General features: G+C 42.4%; 1 protein-coding gene and 1 pseudogene across 3 annotated transcripts in view; one reads left to right on the top strand and one right to left on the bottom strand.

Moving 5' to 3' along the window:
* Positions 1-1,651: 1,651 nt before the first annotated feature.
* LOC308326184 (E3 ubiquitin-protein ligase TRIM35-like) lies at positions 1,652-4,298 on the top strand (annotated as a pseudogene). The gene is made up of 2 exons: positions 1,652-2,624; positions 4,201-4,298. The product of its transcript is annotated as an E3 ubiquitin-protein ligase TRIM35-like (transcript).
* Positions 4,299-5,959: 1,661 nt separating this feature from the next.
* agla (amylo-alpha-1, 6-glucosidase, 4-alpha-glucanotransferase a) overlaps positions 5,960-21,537 on the bottom strand; it is a 40,512-nt gene continuing 24,934 nt past the window's right edge. For both annotated transcript variants that reach the window (XM_080778681.1, XM_080778682.1), the window contains exons 16-35: positions 20,495-20,650; positions 20,161-20,305; positions 19,429-19,553; positions 19,213-19,325; positions 18,940-19,074; positions 18,003-18,133; positions 17,390-17,526; positions 17,000-17,133; positions 16,395-16,570; positions 16,032-16,134; positions 15,710-15,833; positions 14,352-14,453; positions 13,924-14,035; positions 13,445-13,580; positions 12,670-12,782; positions 11,894-12,105; positions 11,186-11,283; positions 10,685-10,772; positions 10,160-10,293; positions 5,960-9,884 (exon numbers count right to left, since the gene is read on the bottom strand). In XM_080778681.1, coding sequence (XP_080634807.1) covers positions 9,767-9,884; positions 10,160-10,293; positions 10,685-10,772; positions 11,186-11,283; positions 11,894-12,105; positions 12,670-12,782; positions 13,445-13,580; positions 13,924-14,035; positions 14,352-14,453; positions 15,710-15,833; positions 16,032-16,134; positions 16,395-16,570; positions 17,000-17,133; positions 17,390-17,526; positions 18,003-18,133; positions 18,940-19,074; positions 19,213-19,325; positions 19,429-19,553; positions 20,161-20,305; positions 20,495-20,650 — 2,592 coding nt within the window. In that variant the 3' untranslated portion in view covers positions 5,960-9,766. The remainder of the gene's footprint in view (positions 9,885-10,159; positions 10,294-10,684; positions 10,773-11,185; positions 11,284-11,893; positions 12,106-12,669; positions 12,783-13,444; positions 13,581-13,923; positions 14,036-14,351; positions 14,454-15,709; positions 15,834-16,031; positions 16,135-16,394; positions 16,571-16,999; positions 17,134-17,389; positions 17,527-18,002; positions 18,134-18,939; positions 19,075-19,212; positions 19,326-19,428; positions 19,554-20,160; positions 20,306-20,494; positions 20,651-21,537) is intronic.

Raw genomic sequence — 21,537 nt, 5'->3', positions numbered from 1 at the left:
ACTTTCACTTCTTCCACTTTCCTTCAGCATATGAAGTCCTCTAACACATTCCACCCTCCCCCGTTAGCATCACCCCTCCACTATCCCAGTGGTTCTCAAACATTTTCATGTCAAGAACCCTCCAAAAATGTATTTGGCTGCAGACCCCCATCTGAAAAAATGTTGTGCCAGGGACTCCAAAAAGAGAACATTTGTGTTAAAAGAAAACATTTCAGAATTGTTCCAAAATGTTCACATCTATTTAAATATCTCTCAAAATCTTTCAAAAATTAAATAAATAGCAAGTACAGCTCACAACACATTGCAAGCTTGTAGATCTTTTTTATTTTATAGCAAAGGTTTCAAGTGTTTAAACCGATTGTGATGCTATATTAACTAATTTTGCTGGGGATCCCCTGGAATCACTTCATGGACCCCACTTTGAGAACCACTGCCATAACTGTCCACTCCGTTCCTCTGGTGTTCTAAATGTATTATTATTATATTATGAATGATTTATCTGTGATTGACACCACTGTGCGATGAAGTATAAATTAACCTCTCTCACCTCTCCCCCTAATCCAGTCACCATGGAGACACTGGGGAACCATTCCAATGCATTCCAGGGTTTCTTGTTACAGGCCAGGAGCCGAGAGGGACAGGGTGAGATCATGGGGGGAAAAAAACGTTGTGTTTTACTTTTTATACATGATTAAAATGCATTATTTTATTATTAACTACAACTGCTGTTGTTTAAATTTAGCAGGCGTGGCATCAGGAACGCTGGCAGTGGGAAGGTTCACCAATCTCAACGGCACCACATTCAATGTGCTGACCTGTAACGGTATAGAGGTATGAGACATTTAATCACTTACGTGGTGGGGGTCATAACGTGACGTTAAAAAATTGTGATTTTTCTGAAAAGTTTTCTACAATGCTTTCTTTCCTTCTTCCGTCCTGGCTCGTTTATTTCTCCGTGAAACCTTTCCCACATTGGTTACAGTTGTATTCTTTCTTTCAAATGTATTTATATCAACATTAAAGTCTATAGACTTGGCTGGCAAACAAATTACATCATAACTGCCCTAAATAAACATTAAAGTCCATAGACTTTGGCTGTCACATGACGTAATTTCAGAAAGCATGCATTGGAGGGGCTAGTGCTCCTCAACAACATGAAATGAAATACATTTCCAGAATGGTGTTCAAAGTTCTAAGTAAAGAGGAGGTCCCCACCACGCCCCATGATCTTGTGACAGTTACAGATAAGAGTTGAGACTCTCTCTCTCTCTCACACACACACACACACACACACACACACACACACACACACACAGACTGACACTATTCACACTTGTACAGAAGTTCCATTGAGACTGAAACTTCTACAGCTAAAGGAGGGTATACTGACCCAGATTACTTCTACAAGAATCAGGATTCAAAGTGGAAGTAAACTTCATGGAACATTCTAGGACTGGCTGGACTCTGGACTGAGGAGTGTTTCGACTGATTTCCTGAGGTTGTGTAGCTTCGTTCAGAGACAAAATGGCTTCCCAGGCATCTCATGAAAACATCACCTGCCCTCTGTGCTGTGTCATCTTGAATGATGACACAATGATTATTGTGATGGGTCAGATTGTCTGTGGAGCATGCCTGCAGGACTGATGAGGAAATGAATGAATTTCCAGTTTGTAAGCAATTATCCTCAATTGATTCCTCCCTCTGTAACCTGGCTCTGAAGAACCTGTGTGAGTCCTTCAAACAGGAGAGAGCAATGGAAGCTTTAACAGGGTCTGAGGATCTCTGCAGTCTGCATGATGATAAACTCAAACTGTTCTGTCTGGAACATCAACAGCCAGTGTGTGTTGTGTGTCTTCATTCAGAGAAACACACCAACCACAGATTCAAACCCATCGAGGAAGCTACAATGAATCACAAGAAGGGAATCCAAAAATCACTGAAGCTCTTACTGGCAAAATTGGAGGCCTTTAATAAAGTTAAAACAAACTGCATGTGACCAAACAGAAGAGCACATTAAGGTCCAGGCCCGGCAGACAGAGCGGCAGATTGAGGCGCAGTTTAAGAAGCTTCGTCAGTTTATACAAGAGGAAGAAGAGGCCAGCATCGCTGCACTCAGAGAGGAAGAGGAGGAGAAAACACAGATGATGAAGGAGAAGATTGTGGGTCTGAACAGAGAGATAGCAACAGTTTCACACTCAATCTGGTTAGAAGAGGAGCTGAGAGCTGAACACATCTCACTGCACAACTATACAAGACCACAATGGAAAGAGTCCAGTTAACACTACAGGACCCACAGCTGGTCTCAGGAGCACTGATAGATGTGGCCAAACACCTGGGTAACCTGACCTACAGAGTCTGGGACAAGATGAAGAACATTGTCTCCTACACTCCTGTCATTCTGGACCCCAACACAGCCAGTCCACGATACATATTTTCAGATGATTTGACCGGAGTGAGCCATGGAGAAAGACAGAAACTCCCTGACAACCCAGAGAGGTTTGACCACTATAAAGTTGTTTTGGGTTCTGAAGGATTTAACTCAGGGACTCACAGCTGGGATGTTGAGGTTGGAGACAATATGCACTGGAGACTGGGTGTGTTAGCAGAGTCTTTTCAGAGGAGAGGTAATGGAGGGGGACCATACTGGAGAATAACACTAAATAATTGTAAATACACCGCACTGACCTCAGAAGGGTCAGTCACTGCTCTCTCAGAACCCCCAGAAGATCAGAATCCACCTGGAATGGAACAAAGGAAAGCTGTCATTCTCTGATCCTGATACCCACACACACATACACACCTTCAAACACACTTTCACTGAGAGACTCTTTCCATACTTTTACACTACTGGTGATACACTCCCTCTGAAGATTTTACCTGCAGCTCAAAGTAACTAAAAAAACAAAATGATTAAGACTCGGAGGGGGGTGACGAGAATGAGGATGATGATAAGATGGTACATTGGAATGGTACATTTTTAAATCCATAATGTTGTGGTCTAATAGGAGAGTCAAATTGAACAAATCTATCCTTAAGCAATAATCTACTGCCTAATTATAATAATACTTGTGATTATTATTATTATTATAAATTTAACTAAAATAATTTCAACAATCATTCTGATAATAAATATGTTGTAATGTTACTGTACTATAAAATGTATCTTATGACTTTTGATATAATTATTCTGTCAACTAAATCATTTGGGAATATGAGGTCTGAGATAGAGTACTGCAATTGTGAAATTGTAAATCAAAATTGTACAACAGGATTTGTTTAAAAATCTAATAAATGCAGACACTGCACATCTCGTGTTATACAAGTTTCTTTGGCAAATCATCAATAAATAAAAAATCCAAACATGCAAACATGACCCGCTATACATACTGTACTTTAATGACTATAGTATTCCAATTTGACTGTCTTTTTTATGTCCAATGCATTTGTATTTGTATAAGTATAATTAAATGCATTTGAAGTGAAGTGAAGTGAGGGGCACATACATCACATTCCGTGCTCATCAAATTTGGTACACACAGTCAGCAAATTAATCAAATGATCTCAAATTTGGTACACACAAAGTCAGCAAATTAATCAAACTAGCCCTTACCCGTTGTGAGATATTTGTGGCCGTGGGGGGTACTGCGCCCGGGCGCATTGCCCATCGTGTGGTGATGTAAAAACAATATTTGTACAGTAAATATGACAGTTGCGTCTGTAAAAAGTAGCCTAGCCGGTTTCTGGGAGCGTGCAGGGGTTTTTTTTGGCATGGAGAGATGTGTGCTAATAGTGTGTCATTAATGTGTCAAATGGGAAAAAGGGCTCCGTTAAGACCTCCATATAATTATGGTCCATGCCTGTGTGAAAAGTGGGAGTGATTCGTGCAGTTAATGATGAGATAACGCGCTGTCAGTGACATTCAGATATTCAGACAGACAGACATTCGCTGAATTATAGTATGATGATGATCTCAAATTTGGTACACACAAAGTCAGCAAATTAATCAAATGATCTCAATTTTGGTACACACAAAGCTTGGCATAGGAGGGGCTAGTTCTCCTAAAAACAGACAATAACCAAATTTCAGGATTTTTTAGGTTTTGCTACAATGAAGTTATCACTCTGTGTGTGTGTGTGTGTGTGTGTGTGTGTGTGTGTGTGTGTGTGTGTGTGTGTGTGACTGTGTGTGTGTGTTTGTAGAACTCATCAGTTAGTCAGGCATCCTCAGAACAGAAAACAAAGGTCAGTGTCACATGGGAGGCCCCTAGCAACAGTAACTATGGAGATATCTACTTCAGGTAAACACCTACAGTATATGGTTTGACAGGTTCTGTTGGAAAAAACAACAAATAAAACAACAACAGTGTTAATACGTCTGATCATTACTACGCTAAATCTGCCACAGGTCTGGCCCTTAACTCTCCTGTTTTCTGTAAATGCTAACTAATTTGGTAAACAATATGCTTTAACCATAACACAGCATCACTACACTTTATTAAAAGTAGCCAGGTTTTTTGTAGTCATTTTTGTTATACTTGTCATTGGCGTTTTACTTGCCCTTTATCCTGGTTTTACAGTTTTTTGTTGTCATGGCAGCGTCACCTTCATCCAGGACTACACAACGTTCTGGGTTCAGGTGAACAGCAGCTCTGTGCGTCTGGAAGCAGTGAACAGCACCACCATAGTCCCATCTGGTTCTGGTCTGGAAGCAGTGAACAGCACCACCATAATCCCATCTAGCACCACCATAGTCCCATCTGGTTCTGGTCTGGAAGCAGTGAACAGCACCACCATAATCCCATCTAGCAGCACCATAGTCCCATCTGGTTCTGCTGACAAAGTGAGTACTGACTGAGTGTGACTAATTTGCTCTCTGAATGGCTGGTGATTTGACTCGTTTAGAGATTTAATGACAGCTAGGAGTCTAAGACCCTTCCTTAGACTTTACCCAAAGGGGAAATGCTCTCACCAGAAGCCTGTTATTATAAAATAGGATTTTCAGTTTATGCCACAGATTAATATCTATAGTACTCATAGCATTTTACACTATGAGAGGGAGATTGTTGGTTAAAACCATTTTGATTTTAAACGTAGATCAATATAAAGGGAGGAAGCGCTGCATGGATAAAGTGGCTCTCTAGACAGGTGCTCTTTGATGGAACATTATACTACTGCTTTGTCACCCCATACTAGTAGCATAAAAAGCCCTCCGTTGGTCTGCAGTAATGCCACTGGGGAAAGCAGTTAACTCTTTAACCTTGCGTTTTTCTACTTGTAGATCAGTTTTAAACAACTTTCTCCAAAACCTTAAAGGCCAATTTATTTGAACTCATTGGAGGTCATTCAAATTTTGAAAGCCCCTTCCAGCTCCATAAAAAAGGGACGATCAATCCAGTTGAGTATCATTTTAACTCACTCACTACTACCAGGTTGGTTTGTGATCTTCCTGTAGGGCTGAGCTGTGTGTTACTAACACATTTGTCTTTATCTCTCCGTTTGCCTAGGTTGTATGTGCCCAAACTGGACTGTGGTTAGTTCTGCTAAATATGTCTTTCTACTACTGACATCCACGTGGGCGAGCACAAATACAGGCATTGGATGCACTCTCATGCACAGAAAGCATGCATTTCTTGCAATCTGTAATACCAGCAGTACACACTACTTTTGAACGATTGTCTGTTCCCTAATGAGCTGTTAGTTATTACAACTTATTAGCTAGTTCCATCATGTTTTTAGGCCTACTAATAATAGGCCTAATAATAACGCCAAATGATGAGTCTGAGAGAGAGATATATATATATATATATATATATATACACACAAAGTATATCAGACAGGCACATGTGCAGTTTAAATAAAATAAAACATGTGTGAATGAAAATAACTTGTAACTGATCTATCTCTCTCTCTCTCTCTCTCTCACACACACACACACACACACACACACACACACACACACACTGTAGCAGGTTGTTTATTCATTACAGCTCTATGGCAATATTAGGGAAACATTGGAAACCACAACACAATAACAACCAATGCAACCACACACTGACCAATTAAATGACCAGATTATGATAGTAAGGCTGTGTGGGTTAGAATAGTACACAAAGTCAAATTATATCCTACACTGGATAAAGGTTTTAACCATGTTATATTGCAACATTGCCCAAAGTGATGTCTCATTTAATTGTTCTCCCTGTAACTTTACCGAAGCAAATTGTACAAGCACTTTAAAAAAACACATTTGTTAACCTGCTTCTTGAAACAGCAAGCTACAGTTGAGTGACACTTCTTGAGAAATATTAAATCAAGTTTAAATGCTGGTGAGGAAGTGTGAATGTGAAAGTACTAACCAACATTTTTTGGGGTTATTTTTGTTGTGGTACAACTTACTGTTATTACATAGTTGCTAGATATGGGTGCAACTTTAACCATTCCAAAACAACAATGGCAACAACAAAGTTCTACTGTCTGCTTCATCACCTTCATATCAATTGATGTTGTCAACATCATGCACTGAGAATGATCATTGATCTAGAGACTAGTGTAATCCAAGGGGATTTCTTACTGATTACAAAGGGTTAATAATCAGAAAATGCAAATAACTAGCACCAACACACAACTACCAAACCGTTTCACCTGCCCTGCTAAATATAGTTACAATACATTCATGTACTTGTACAGCATCACCTATGATAAATGATAGTTTCTTAAACCTTTATGTTCTTCAATAAGAACGTCCATAAACGTTTACCATTTAAGGGTGTAGGGTGGACAATGGTTTAGTGTGCAGGGTTAGTATGCAAGGGAGGAGGGTGGAGGATGGTTTAGGATTAAGTGAGTAAGGTGGAGGATGGTTTAGGCCGGCCCAGGTGAAGTTAGTATGTAAGGGTGGAGGATGGTTTAGGCCAGCCCAGGTGAAGTACGTTAGTATGTAAAGGTGGAGGATGGTTTAGGCCAGCCCAGGTGAAGTACGTTAGTATGTAAGGGTGGAGGATGGTTTAGGCCAGCCCAGGTGACGTACGTTAGTATGTAAGGGTGGAGGATGGTTTAGGCCAGCCCAGGTGAAGTACCAAGTACGTTAGTATGTAAGGGTGGAGGATGGTTTAGGCCAGCCCAGGTGACGTACGTTAGTATGTAAGGGTGGAGGATGGTTTAGGCCAGCCCAGGTGAAGTACCAAGTACGTTAGTATGTAAGGGTGGAGGATGGTTTAGGCCAGCCCAGGTGACGTTAGTATGCAAGGGTGGAGGATGGTTTAGGGTGAAGTTAATATGTAAAAGGTGTAGGGTGGAGGATGTTTAGGGTGAAGTTCATATTTAAGGGTATAGGGTGAAGGATGTAAAGTGGCAAGTATACATTGAGCATTTTCTTTTTCAATACATTTTATAAAAGAAAGTGTAACTTAAGTATAGGAAAACATAGGGAGGGGGATAAGAGATCCATGTAACATCATTGGTGCATCAGTCCTGTGATCTTGTAAAAAAAAACGTTGTCAATGATTTTCTTGTGTGTGTACATGTGAGGAACAGGCTAAGGGATTAGGGTGTGATGGTTAAGAGGTAGGGCATTTTAAGGTCATAAATCCACAGTGATGACACACTTAAAACAGGAAAACAGTAATGGTATTATATAGATACATTCTCAGACACAAAGCAGCTTTTGTCAAAATGACCATTCTCCATTAATAAAAAACTCTCCAATGTTTTACCTTTTTCTTCTCAAACAGTGCAGCATGTGTAAGAATAAAATGAAGCCGACTGACACTGCAAGGCTGACATCAATTTGCATGAATCTCTGCAGAGAAAAACAAAATCCGCCATTGCTAATGACAGCATTTATGTGATTGTATAATTCTTTGGATATGTGGATATGCCAGACAATTATTATTTTAATAACTAAATTATACAGAAAGTGAACCCAGTTTTGTCTAGGACAGAAATACACCAGGTGATGCAACATTAAATAAACACCAACACCAATGATTTCAATAAAAAGCATGACAGCGAGCTACAGGCAAATGTAACACAAGGAAGTAAAAACCTAATTTATACTTCACCACACAACGCAGGTGTTGACTATAGGCCATCATTGTGTGACATAGTATATATTAGACTCACACAGATTTATATTTTGATACCATCTTTCATCATGATGTTACTTACGGTCTTGTTAAATTAACCCAATGAATGTTTTCCAATTTCTTGGATATGTATATTCACATAAAGTGAAAGTTAAAAAAGAGGGGTAGAAATGATCAATTAATTAAAGTATCAGTAGACCGAGCTTCTTTGATTTGGGACAGAATGCAGAAGAAAAACATTTCCCCTGCCGTAACAATAATGAACTGGATGACAGATGTTACAGTTTCAGTGCTTATTTGTTTAAATCTATTCTCCCACCCATTTCAGCAGACTGAGATCATACTTTGTAAACAGCAAAACAATACACTGCTATTGAAAAACTGTTTATATACCAATAGGAACAACTGAACTAAGTATCTCTGTGTGTGTGTGTGTGTGTGTGTGTGTGCCAATAATCCCACCATTTACAGAACAAGACATTTTAGCAGTACAGCAAAGAAGAATTCAGTAGTTCTGAACATTCAGCTACCACAGCCTGTGGGTTTTCAAATTACCTGCCGTGACTCGACTAAACATAATACATGTGTGTGTTCTAGTCAGGCCAAGCACTGTAGGCCAAACAATGCACCACTCAACCCCAAGAGCTTTCTTTCTACAAGGTCTATAGCAGCGATTCTCAACCTTTTCTGGCGGATCAGGGCCTGCTTGAAAATCCTATTAGTCGGGGGCCCACTTGTAATAGCAGGGGCTGGGCCCACAGGTTGAGAATCACTGATCTATAGATTACTCAGGTATAAAATTAGACACTGACAACTGTAACAACAATCAGCACTTCTGTGATGGTAGTGCATGAACCAGCACTAGGACCAGAATGTTTGGATTTTATTCAGTATCTAATAGACTAAATGCTGGCTCTGTAAAATGCTGGTTCTACTGTATATCCATTTAGAAGTTGACACACCCTGGCATTTTATTTAAAAAAAATAACTGAGCTACTGGAGGAGGCACTGCAGAATTATTGGGGCTAAACCTGGTAATCTTTCACGCTAATTTATACTTTGTTGCGCAACTATACTATGTTGCTCTACAGAAATTATATGTTTTCAACTGGACAAAAAGTGCTGGTCATGCAACAGAGTATAAATGTAGCCTTGACGTTAGACCTTGCTTGTGAGGAAGAGGGAGAATTCACAAAAACGGATATATTACTGGAAGTAAAGTGCCCGTTTGTATCAGCCCTGTGAAATCTCCTTCCTCCTCGCTGGGCTACAACAGGAACTACTACAGTAGAAAGGAGTAAGGACGCAAGCATGGAATCTTCTTTGCGTTTAAGTAAGGACGTGCTGTGATTGGCCAGTAGTAACTTTGAGTGGCATTTGGGGCAAACACTCTCACCAGAACATGATTTACTATTCTGTTCTTTTACTACAACGGGTTGCAACTCCAACGGGGCTAAGCAAACTTCACAATGTTTGACACGGCAACTCGTGCACTTTTGCTCGTGGCTCAAGTTCGCTTGAGACAGCGCCCCTCCTTCATGGTCTAAAACTGTACTTTATCCCCTACTACTAGAAGGGAGGGGTGTGTGACCTTTTACTCAAACACGAAGAGGATTCCATGCACACAGAAAGGACAACCTCTCAAAAACACAGGCAGAGATGTGGTCACACAGGGAGGTCGTCTAGAGGTCATGCAGGACCTCGAGCATCGTGGCCAGAGACCAGGCCTGAGTTTCACAGCTGAAGGGGCAGAACTGGCCGTTCTCATTGGTCAACTCTGGTAAACCTTTCCATGGAGACCTGAGAGGGACGAGAACAGCAACATAAAGGTCCTTACCAATGGTGGACGGTAGCTACGTACATTTACTAGAGGATTGTACTCAATTACACACAATTTTCACCTGACCAGAGCTTTTTTCTTATTTTTTCCATTATAAAACTAGAGAATTTGAAATATCACCCAGCCCTACACTGAAATACATTAGAGGACAAAAGACTACAGTTGCTTCAGTTAGGTGTCAGGATTTAGGACAGGCCAGAAACCATGTAGAAACAGGCAGACCAAGTATTCCTACCTCTCCAGGTGGGTATAGTGTTTTGACAGCACATTTTTGACCAGGGTGACAGTCTCTCTGTAGGCTTCCTCACTCAGCATCTTGGCAAAGTGCAGTTTAGCACGTAGAAAGTAGCCTACTGGCCATAACCACTCCTATTTACAGAGAGAAATGCAGACACAGAATTATCAACAGTCTGAGATTTATCCCACAATTTTCTTTTTTGAGTGGTGCTAGCCACTCCACTCCTATAGACAGCAATGTGTGTCTGTATGTCCGAGTACCGTCTGTATGTCTGAGTGCGGAATTAGCGTTTATTTTTCTATTTTTTCAAAAGTTTGTTTTTGTGGCTTTCACCTTTATTTTATTTTTCATAGAGGGATAGGTATACAGTAGGCTGACAGGAAATGAGGAGAGAGATGAGGGGGTGACACCCAGTAAAGGCCGTCACAGCCACACACACACACACACACACACACACACACACACACACACACACACACACACACTACCGTCTCCAGAGCAGCAAAGAGCTTTGTGACTCACCGGTCCCTGGTGGTAGTTGAAGCCCCTGGACACGTTGTAGTTGTCGTTGTCCAGGGCGTTGTCGTAGACGCCGCAGTACACCATGTCACTAAGGTGATGTCAGACAACATGGAGTGTTACAGTACACCATGTCACTAAGGTGATGTCAGACAACATGGAGTGTTACAGTACACCATGTCACTAAGGTGATGTCAGACAACATGGAGTGTTACAGTACACCATGTCACTAAGGTGATGTCAGACAACATGGAGTGTTACAGTACACCATGTCACTAAGGTGATGTCAGACAACATGGAGTGTTACTTTGATAATGATGAGCTGATGTACCAGACGAGAGTTAGAACAAGAAAATCTTCTCAAAGGGCATCTTATTATTTAAAAAAATAAAAATAAAACAACAATGATAAAAGGAGAGTAAAAATACAATTGTTAATGGGTGTTCTATTTGATTTTAAATGAACAGGCTTTGAGATGCAGAATCTTGTGTGTATGTGTATTACTCAGGGTCAAGGGTCTTCATCCCTAGAGGTCCCAGAAGCTTCTTCTCAGCGACCTCCAAGGCTGTCCACGCTCTCTCCACGGTAAACAGCTCTGGAGCCTGTCAGTCAGTACAAAGCCAGTCAACCAAATCATCACAACAACATCATCACATCCATGAAGGAATTTCAACTGACTAACAAATTAGAGGGACATTTTTAGTGTTGCCAAACTGGGACATCTGGGAACCCTATTCCACCACCATGTTGATAATGATATCAATCTGTCTTTTTTTTATCCCACAAGGACGCCGGACTGACCTCTTGCTTCCTTCTATGCATAAGGAGTCCAAGCTGCTTCTTTTCACCTGACGGGGGAGAGTTTCACCGGCCAGACGTAGCGCGTAGAAGGAACACGTTATTCCGACCAGTTCCCTTTCCCTCCATCAGGCGCCCCGGCTGGCCAGGAGGAGGTAGTTATAGAGACTAGGATTACTGCATGTTTTTGTGGGGGTACCTACCCTAGGGGCCACGGGGAGAACATGCAAACTCCACACAGAAAGGCCCTTTTGCCAACCCCACCAAGTTATGGGCACCGATGACGCGGAGGAGAGAACACGCCCCCAGCGGGAATTGAACCCAGGACCTTCTAGTTGTGAGGCGACAGCACTACAGACTGTTCCAAGGTGCCCCCTATGATATAAATCTGTCTAAGTGTGTTTGTTGACCTACCACCACCATGGCGATGGCGAAATTGGGTCTCAGCTGATAGTCGCACCAGGGACTGGAGGCCCCATAGCTGTCCTTATAGATGCCTTTTTTATGCACCAGCTCAGGGTGCTTCTCGTTGGGGTCCTCCGACTCCCCAGACACCCAGAAACCTTTCTCGAACGTCTCCTGGAGCTGCTGGTTCCACTGATCATACGAGATGAACACTTCCTTACCTGGAAATGTATTGCATATATATAGAGAGAGTTGCACATATAGGGAGAGTTTTAATTTAATCAAATATCTCTGTAAAAATGAAGGGTCTAAACCAGGGGTAGGCAACCTTAGGCACAGGTGCCAACATTGGCCCCGGGGAGGGTGATCACTGGCACACTGGCATAAGTGTGAGACAGAGATTTTTTGTGAGACAATATTTAATTTTAAAATGAAATATTGCAAAAACGTTTAGTCAGTTAAATTAAGTCCATTCACATCTACAAATTACATCCTGCACATAATTGTCCATTCATTTCAACTCCTAACTCCTAACTCATGACTGGGGCGGGATTCTGGGTTATTGCTCCGAGTTTAATGATCATTACATCCTGATGTTAAAGAAAACATTTCTAAGGTTGTTAACTTGTTATGTGTATCCTATGGACAATCAAAATCAGCTGAGATAATTTCATTTAATTAAATGATGGCACACTGACTATCACCAAAATGAAAACATAGCACTTCATGTGAAAAAGGTTTGTCTAAACTGCAATCATGCTGATTGGTTACAGTCTGTGAGTTACCGTCTCTGTGTACTGTGACGCCACTGTAGGGGAACTGTCCGTCCTCGTGGAGCTCCACCACCCAGCGGACTGTGGATTTGCTGAGACCAACGATCTCTACTGCTGCTCCATCTCTGGAGCAAGGACACACATCACAGACACATACAAAAAACAATAACATCAGAGAATGTGAGCAAGGCAGACAGAAGCCTTCAAATACCTATCTAAACGATTCAAAATCTAAATAAACGTATCGCCCTTACGCCTCTAATCCTTTCAATTGACCTCTAGTAGTGTACGGGTGATAAGTGCTTGTGTTTGAAAGCTTGACACACCAACAGTACCAGTAACACTGGTGCTACAGGACTAACAAGGTGGGTCTAATGAAAAGGAACCCTGGCTTTTATTGCATTTTATTTTGTCATGTAATAATTGATCAGCGCATCCTATCCAGTCTATGTCAACCGTTCTACAAATAAAGGGGAAGAGAGGGGGTGTGATATTTGTTTGCCAGTAACATAATTATGGCATTATGTCATTAGGCAGATTTGCATGTTGTCAGCAGAATATTGCTGATACACCCACACATCTGGAACGGCACATCTACGGCTCATCATCGTTTGGAATCTTGGTGGTGGCGGGAGATTGCATTAATGTCTGATACTTTGTTGGGTAGCTGTCAACCAAGTACCTTCAGACTACACGCCTATGTGTGTATCTACAGTATGTGTGTGTATCTATCTATTCTACAGTGTGTGTGTGGTATTACTGTAGTATTACTGTGGTATTACTGTACCTCGGCGTAGCAGGCATGCCTTTATTCCTGGCTTGCTCGCTCTCTCCCATCTTGTCCATCCACGTTCCACAGTTAAAACGGTTGCCTCCAGATACAAAACCTGTCGCTGGGTCCACTTTGGCAGCCACGTTGAACCCTGGCAGGGGTCAAGGATAAGAGCAAGTAATGTAACGTTGAGCATGGCTTCAGGATATTTCAGGGCAATGGTTGATTTAGTAGGTTAGATTACTTGGAGGAAAACCCCACCAACATACAAAGTATATTACAAACTAATAAAACCCTGCTTTTAACCCATTTAGGCCTGAGATCAGATTCTAAAAATGTCTTCCACATCCTGACAGTTTTCTGAAAAAGCTATGTTTCTATGTCCGTCGTTCTTCGATTTTTCAAAAATAGCTAAAGCATAACATAATGCTAACACCAAAAGGGGTTCCCGCCCAAAATGGGTTGCAATGCCACTCAGTTACATACACACCTACCTTCATCCCTCATATGCATGTCTATCTTGGGTCCAGCATTTCGCTCTCTGAAAGAGATGCCCTCTAGATGGCGTTGCAGGGCCTCCTGTATCACATCATATAGTGGCTGCTCCTGTACACATGCAAACACACACATTAGAATAACATATTTCTTGCTGAGACATTGAATTAACTTTCTGAGACATTAAATCTAACATCAAACCTGTGGAAAATATTATTAACAAATATTATTGTATATTATTGCTACAGCTACTGTTTTATAAACACAAACGCATTGATTGTACATGAATCAGTTCTTGTCAGCAAGATTAGCCATTACTCTTATCTTGTGACTCAACATTTTTTTGCATCTGTGTGTATGTGTACTGTGTGTGTGTGTGTGTGTGTGTGTGTGTGTGTGTGTGTGTGTGTGTGTGTGAGAGACATACCACTTCTCCCGGTTTGCATGGCTCAGAGTCATCACTGGGGTACATGCGTGTAACAGGGCAGTGCAGGATTTCAAGCCCCTCGGGCACATGGGTAGCGTAGTCCTAAATGACAATAAATTATCAAACAATATCATATCAAAGCTCTGCTAGTCACAATGAAACCGGTTCATTCAGCTATAAATGTTTTCTTTGCATAAGGTAGATATTTGCTGTATATCATTAGTTTAAACTCAAGAGTATCTGTATGGAATCAGAACAGACTCATAATTATGTGTATGAGTCTGTTCTGATTACATATAGATATATGTGGTCTCCGGTTCCTGTCCTTATGAGCCAGGTCGTGACAGTATCCACAGTACCTGAATGCATTACCCCATTAAGACCTGAGACTGATTCTAAATCCTAACTGTTGTCTGAAAAATATATGTTGCTATATCAAACCTTTTCATGTCAAGGACCCCCAAAATTACATGTATTTGCCGATCTAGCAGATCTACAAGCTCACAGCATGGCACGAAGCTATTCTTGAATAGCCAACCGATATATAGCTAAAATCGGTCAGTACCTGGATGCATTATTACTATGTGTATCTGGATGCATCATTACTGTATGTATCCACCACCGGATTCATTATTATAGAGTTGTCCCGATAATATTTGTTTTTCAGACAGAGTACATTTTTAGTACTTGCCGATACAGAGTACCGATACGAGAACTTGTTATTTTACCTGGTCTACACTTGTCAGTTGTCATTTATGCTTGTAGATCGGCTGTTTTTGGCGATTAGCTGCAGTGTTGGGTCAGACTTGCTACCGTTGCATTCGTTCAGCCTAGTGTCATTTGGATGTTTTGGTACTCTGGTCAGAGTATTGATATTTCATATTCCATCCTGATTGGCTAACATTGGCTTTTTTACAGGATTGGCCCGTTTTGAACAAAAAGCCTCAAATCATGAACGCAGCGTGCAATTTACATGAAATCTTTTACAGACGTTCCTACTAGGCTGAGGAATATATACCACCCTTTTCACATTGGCCTGTTATAGCGCCACCAACAGGTGGATTTTTGAAAAACACATTTTTGGAACAATATGCCTCAAATCATCCAATTGCCATCCAAGGCGTATGAAGAAATGGCACCCTTTTCACATTGGCCTATTATAGCGCCACCAGGAGGCCACAGCCTGACCTGCCCTGGTGGAGACCCGTGTCCTGAGGGGCACTTTATCTAGTTACTGTATGTATCCACCAGTACCTGGATGCATTAATATGTATCCATCCACCAGTACCTGGATGCATTCATATGTACTGTATCCACCAGTACCTGGATGCATTAATATGTACTGTATCCACCAGTACCTGGATGCATTGGAGCCACCACCACACTGCGTCTCTGCAGTTGAACCTGGCACAGCGTCCTTCTCCCAGCAGGTTTGGGATCAAGCCGTGGCGTAGGGTGCCCGCAACGGCCAGGATAATGTTGCTAATAAGTGACGGGACGACAGAGGATGCGAATGCCAATTTGGTAATTAGAGAGTGTACATACAGATGATGTGCACTGCACGTACAAAAGCACACCTACACATAATGATGTGAATATTCATGCATGAGCATACATTGTACATAAAGACATCTACACACACACACACACACACACACTCTGTGACCACCAATGCCATACCGTGCCTCAACATGTCTGCCAGTCAGCAGCATCAGTCCCCTCAGAGAAATGAACGTATCTCGGCCCCAACAGCGGAAAATACCCGCAGAGAAATGAGGAAGACCTGGAGAATACGAATAACAATAGACTGGATGTACTGTACTGCCAATGTTGTTTGCATTGTTTTATAATAATTAGAATAGAATATGTCGTACATGCTTACATCTGTAAATAATCAAATTCACATGACAACCAAGTGATACATTACCAGTCCACGCTATGCGTTTTTCCAACATGATTTTAACCTTGAATTTACTGTGAGCAATCAATCACTCAGTTATTGCCATCAAAACACCATGAACATCTCAGAAGGTGATTAGCTACCTGCAGCCAGTGAGACACAGCACTGCTCCTTTTCCCCTGTGATTGGACTGAGGCGGTACGGAACGTCATCTAACTCAGAGGAAACAGGAGGGAGGGCGGGAAAACGGCCAACGCCACACATCTGGACCGAACCCAACGCCAGGAGACGCACAAAGCTGGAGCCATTCTGGATAAAACTACAAGGAGAGAAAGACTGAATTAGTGCAACTAATGCCAGTTACCACAACTCCTGTAGAATATCACACTATACATTGACCCAGCTGAAGGGATTGGTAAACAAAACAAGCTTTAAATAAACATGTAAACTACGCATGTATTTAGACAAACTAGCAATAATAGTTAAAAATGTTGAAATTGTATCAATCAAATTGTCAATCTTGTGTGAGATTGAGTCGGGACGGGACGGTTCAGTTAATCTTGTGAGGGAAATTACTTTTCAGCTTCACGCAGCTCAGATGGTCATGATAAGGGGGGGGCAGCTGTTAAGGTTAAGAGACTTGCTCAGGGACACTTCGACATGGGCAGGTTGGGAGGCAAACCGGAGACCTTCCGATTACCTCTCTACCTACTCAGTTACGCAGACGGTCAGGCACGTACGGCCGTACCTGGACATGCGCTTGTACGTAGCATCCAGGGCAGTGGTGTAGGTTCCTACCAGGATGGCGTCAAAGTAGCAGGGGATGAGGTAACGTGGGATGTGCTTGAGGTAGTCAAACATGGCCACCAACCACTGACCCACCTGCCACGCAGACCAGCAAAGACAGGCAGACGTAATGTTTAAAAAGCAGTATGTGTCACGGTATCAGATCCGTATCAGTGTCAGATCTCATCTGATGAGCCTGTGAATTGATCTACTGTATGTGGATTATTAACTGTACCTATACATGATCACTTCTTCACGTTCCTTCATTCAATCATTCATTCATTCACTTATTCAGGGTACATAAATGCACAGCATTTGACAGCAGTCTTTTATTCATGACTGTAAGCCTTACCTGTGCCAGAGGTCCCTCTTTGTTTACCAGTCTGTTGGAGACATACTCAATGAGCCAGTCGCCCTGCCTCAGGTTGGCACAGACAGGGTGTCCCAGGTCGTTGTTGGGACGAATGTCGGCCAGCACCGACATCAGACCTTCACGAGGGCCCCAGCAGAGAAACACCAGTAAACCAATAACCACAGCACGGCACAGTGAAGATAAAGTCCCTTAATTTAATAGAAAGCTGTGTGGCTGCATACCTTACAATTACATAAAGCACTGGTTCTCCCCCAGTATCCGTATGGAGCCAGTGGTTAATGTCTCTATTTCTATTCATAAATCCTAGAGGCCAATTAAAGAGGTTCTGCTGACACAGTGGTATCTATATAGCAGTTTCCCTTTTTTTAGTACTGACAAAAATAGGGCTCATGGTGCCCTATTTTCGCCGGTGCCTTACCCGCTATACCTAAACTTTTTATTAGTGTAGATTTACATCTTACACAAACTTCCCATTGACAATGAATGGAGAATTTATGTCATATGTGGACATAGGTCGTCATAGGTGTCTGATGATGTATGATGATAAGAGCGCCCCTCACTTCATCTTGCATCATGCTGTAAATTCATGTACCTTGCAGTCCAGCGTATTTCAGAGTCTCCCATCCAGGAATACCGTAACACCCTCCTCCGTCTTCCTGCTCTTCAGAATCGCAACGAAACAGCAGAACGTTCAGATCTGCCAAAGTGAGCTTGGACATTAACCTGTATGTGAACACACACACACACACACACACACACACACTTTTTTTGTGAGGGTACCTACCCTAGGGGACACAGGGAGAACATGCAAACTCCACACAGAAAGTCCCTTTTGCCAACCCCGCCTCGGGTATGGGCACTGATGACGTGGAGGAGAGAACACGCCCCCAGTGCCCACAGCGTCCTCAGCAGGAATCGAACCCAGGACCTTCTAGCTGTGAGGCGACAGCAGCGACTGTGACAGCAAACGTTTAAGACCCCGTTTACACGAGAACGGTATTCATAGAAAACGGCAAAATAAAGTATCGCTTGCTTTAGACAAGAACAGCGTTTTCGGGGGAAGTGAAAACACCTTCCAAAGTGGAAATCAACGCTGTTTCCTCCCGTCTCCATGTAAACAGGCGAAACGATAAATCCGCAAAACTTGACTTGACATAATGGCTCACGTCGGCTCACAACGCATATGTATATTCCATTGATGCAGATCGAGCCATATGTTTATGTTATACAATATTTGGAGTTTCTACAATGAGCAAGCGCTCCCTCCTCGCCTACAAAGCGCCGCTCATCAGCGTTGGTGAATGTAAAACCATGATGTAAATAAAATGCCTTGTGATAGGCAGCAGCGGCAGCAGCGTTTATGTAAAATATAAGCATCCATGATGCATGAAGTGAATCATGTGAATGAGAACGTGATGCTGAGGTGGCCCAATGTACGGCTGGCAGCAACTGCACTTGCTCTGCGCATGTCTGTGACAGGTGCAATGTTCATTTTATGCAGGTGTGTGTGTGTGTGTGTGTACACTCACTGTGCTAGTGGTGCTTGGAGGGCTAGTGGTGTGTTTGGGTCAGGGGTGCTGCCTCTGCGGTACTTAGGGCTGAATTGAGTCAGGTAGTACCTCAGAACACCCACCAACTGCTGGGCCTTAGGATCCAAACTCACCCTGGGAGCACAGCACAGAGACACAGAGTGACAGTGACAAGACACAGAGAAACAGATAGAGACAAAGTTGGAGAAAGTCAGAGAGAATAAGACTGAGGATAAACAAGTGTGAGTGTATGCATGCTTGCATGTTAAATACCTAAAGGCGATAACGCTGCCAGGTGTGAGATTCTGGAAGACGATTTCCTGGACAAATTCTGATCGGCCTTTAGAGGTAACTCCAGCCTGCTTCACTACTTTACTATCCTGTAACTAGATATATTATAATTATTGTTATTAGTAGTAGTATTGATATTAATAATAATCATCATGTCATCAACACCAACATCATTAATATCATCGTCATAACATTTACCGGTATGTGTTCTTTGATCTCCACAGTGTACTCCGGCATGCCATTGATGTAGTCGTCATCTTTCATATAACTCCCGACTTTCCTCTCCACTGTCCTCGCCTCCAACACCACTTCCTCGATCTTCCCTAGAGAGAGAAAGTGGGAGAGAAAGAGAAGAGAATGCACAACAATGCAATCACTCTTTGGCCAACATGGGACGTGGTATTTCTAGTCAGTTATAAAAACAAATATTATAATTATTTTTTATCCAACGATTTTGTAACCCATTTTTCACCCTGTGTCAATTATCTAATGTGATCCTGGGCTCTACACACCCTCCGCCAACCTGGGGAGAGCAATGGACTTGAACTCATGCTTCCTTCATGCATGAGTGTCCAAGTTGCTCCTTTACACCTGACAGGGGGGAGTTTCCCTGGTTGGACGTGGAAGGAACACGTTATTCCAAACAGTTCCTTTCCCCTCCATCAGGCGCCCCGGCTGGCCATGGGAGGCAGTTTAGAGACCAGGATTACTGCATGTTTTTTGTGAGGGTACCTACCCTAGGGGACACGGGGAGAACATGCAAACTCCACACAGAAAGGCCCTTTCGCCAACCCCGCCTCGGGTATGGGCACTGATGGACAACATTTCATTCTGCCAAGAGGGTGCAAATCTGGCAAGGGGGGAGGGGTTTACCCAGGCTAACTGCAGTAGGTATTTCCAGTGAAAACGGTAACTGTGTACTGGTCCTACCCGGTATGAACATGGGGGGTATACTGCTGGGGTACTGGTGGTTCTTCCAGAAGGCTGTCCTACACACAGACACTACAGACTGGTGGGTGCTGGGACAGTGCCGGGTCACTGCCACGATGTCTGCGTCCACCTGATCCACGTACACCTGCAAGTGACATCATATGAGGCTTAAGCTTAATTTATGGTCTTTATATTAAGCAGTATCCACATTTTCAGATGGGGTCCGTGGCCAAATACATGATTTGGGGTTCCTTGATATGAAAAGGTTTGAGAACTGCTTCTCTACTGCTCTACTAAATATGTGTTGTTTTAACCAATTCATACAGAAAACTACCTGCATGAATCCCTGGGAAGCTAGCTCCTGGTGCAGTTGGTTGAGAGCCAGTTTACCAGCGATGATACCACTCTGGGCACCGACCTCAGCATGGGCAGTGGGGAGGGCTGAGGGGTTCCATTTAGGGTAGAAACGCTCCTCCTTTACAACAGAGATCTACACACACACACACACACACACACACACACACACACACACACTTTGCAATAAGCCGTAATGGTGTGTTGCGATTAATAAAATCACTGAGTAAATCTTATTGTATTTCGTCACTGTCGAGCAGAAATAATTTAATCACCATAATTACTTGCGCAAGCAGAGCGCGCAAGTAATCGTTTCGCTTGGTCTCTTCGAAGTGAAGACAAGTTTTCTTCAACGGTGAATCTGTGCCTGGTTTGCTGGGACTAGTTACAACATTACGTCATCCTTGAGAGAGTACATGGTGTGTATATGACGTAATGTTGTAACTAGTTACAAATTACGTCATATACACACCATGTACTCTCTCAAGGATGACGTAATGTTGTAACTAGTCCCAGCAAACCAGGCACAGATTTACCGTTGAAGAAAACTTGTCTTCACTTTTTGGAACCAAGTAACCACAGTATACTGCTAATCAAATTACAACTACATACTCTGTATGTAGTTGTAACTAGAACAACTACATACAGTCTGTGCCTGGTTTGCTGGGACTAGTTACAAGTTACAAGTTACAACATTACGTCATATACACACCATGTACTCTCTCAAGGATGACGTAATGTTGTAACTAGTCCCAGCAAACCAGGCACAGATTTACCGTTGAAGAAAACTTGTCTTCACTTTTTGGAACCAAGTAACCACAGTATACTGCTAATCAAATTACAACTACATACTCTGTATGTAGTTGTAACTAGAACAACTACATACAGTCTGTGCCTGGTTTGCTGGGACTAGTTACAAGTTACAAGTTACAACATTACGTCATATACACACCATGTACTCTCTCAAGGATGACGTAATGTTGTAACTAGTCCCAGCAAACCAGGCACAGATTTACCGTTGAA

Source organism: Protomyctophum bolini (genome assembly GCF_963924005.1).
Source record: "Protomyctophum bolini genome assembly, chromosome: 12".
Lineage (NCBI taxonomy): Eukaryota > Metazoa > Chordata > Actinopteri > Myctophiformes > Myctophidae > Protomyctophum > Protomyctophum bolini.
This window is presented reverse-complemented; position numbering and strand designations above follow the sequence as displayed.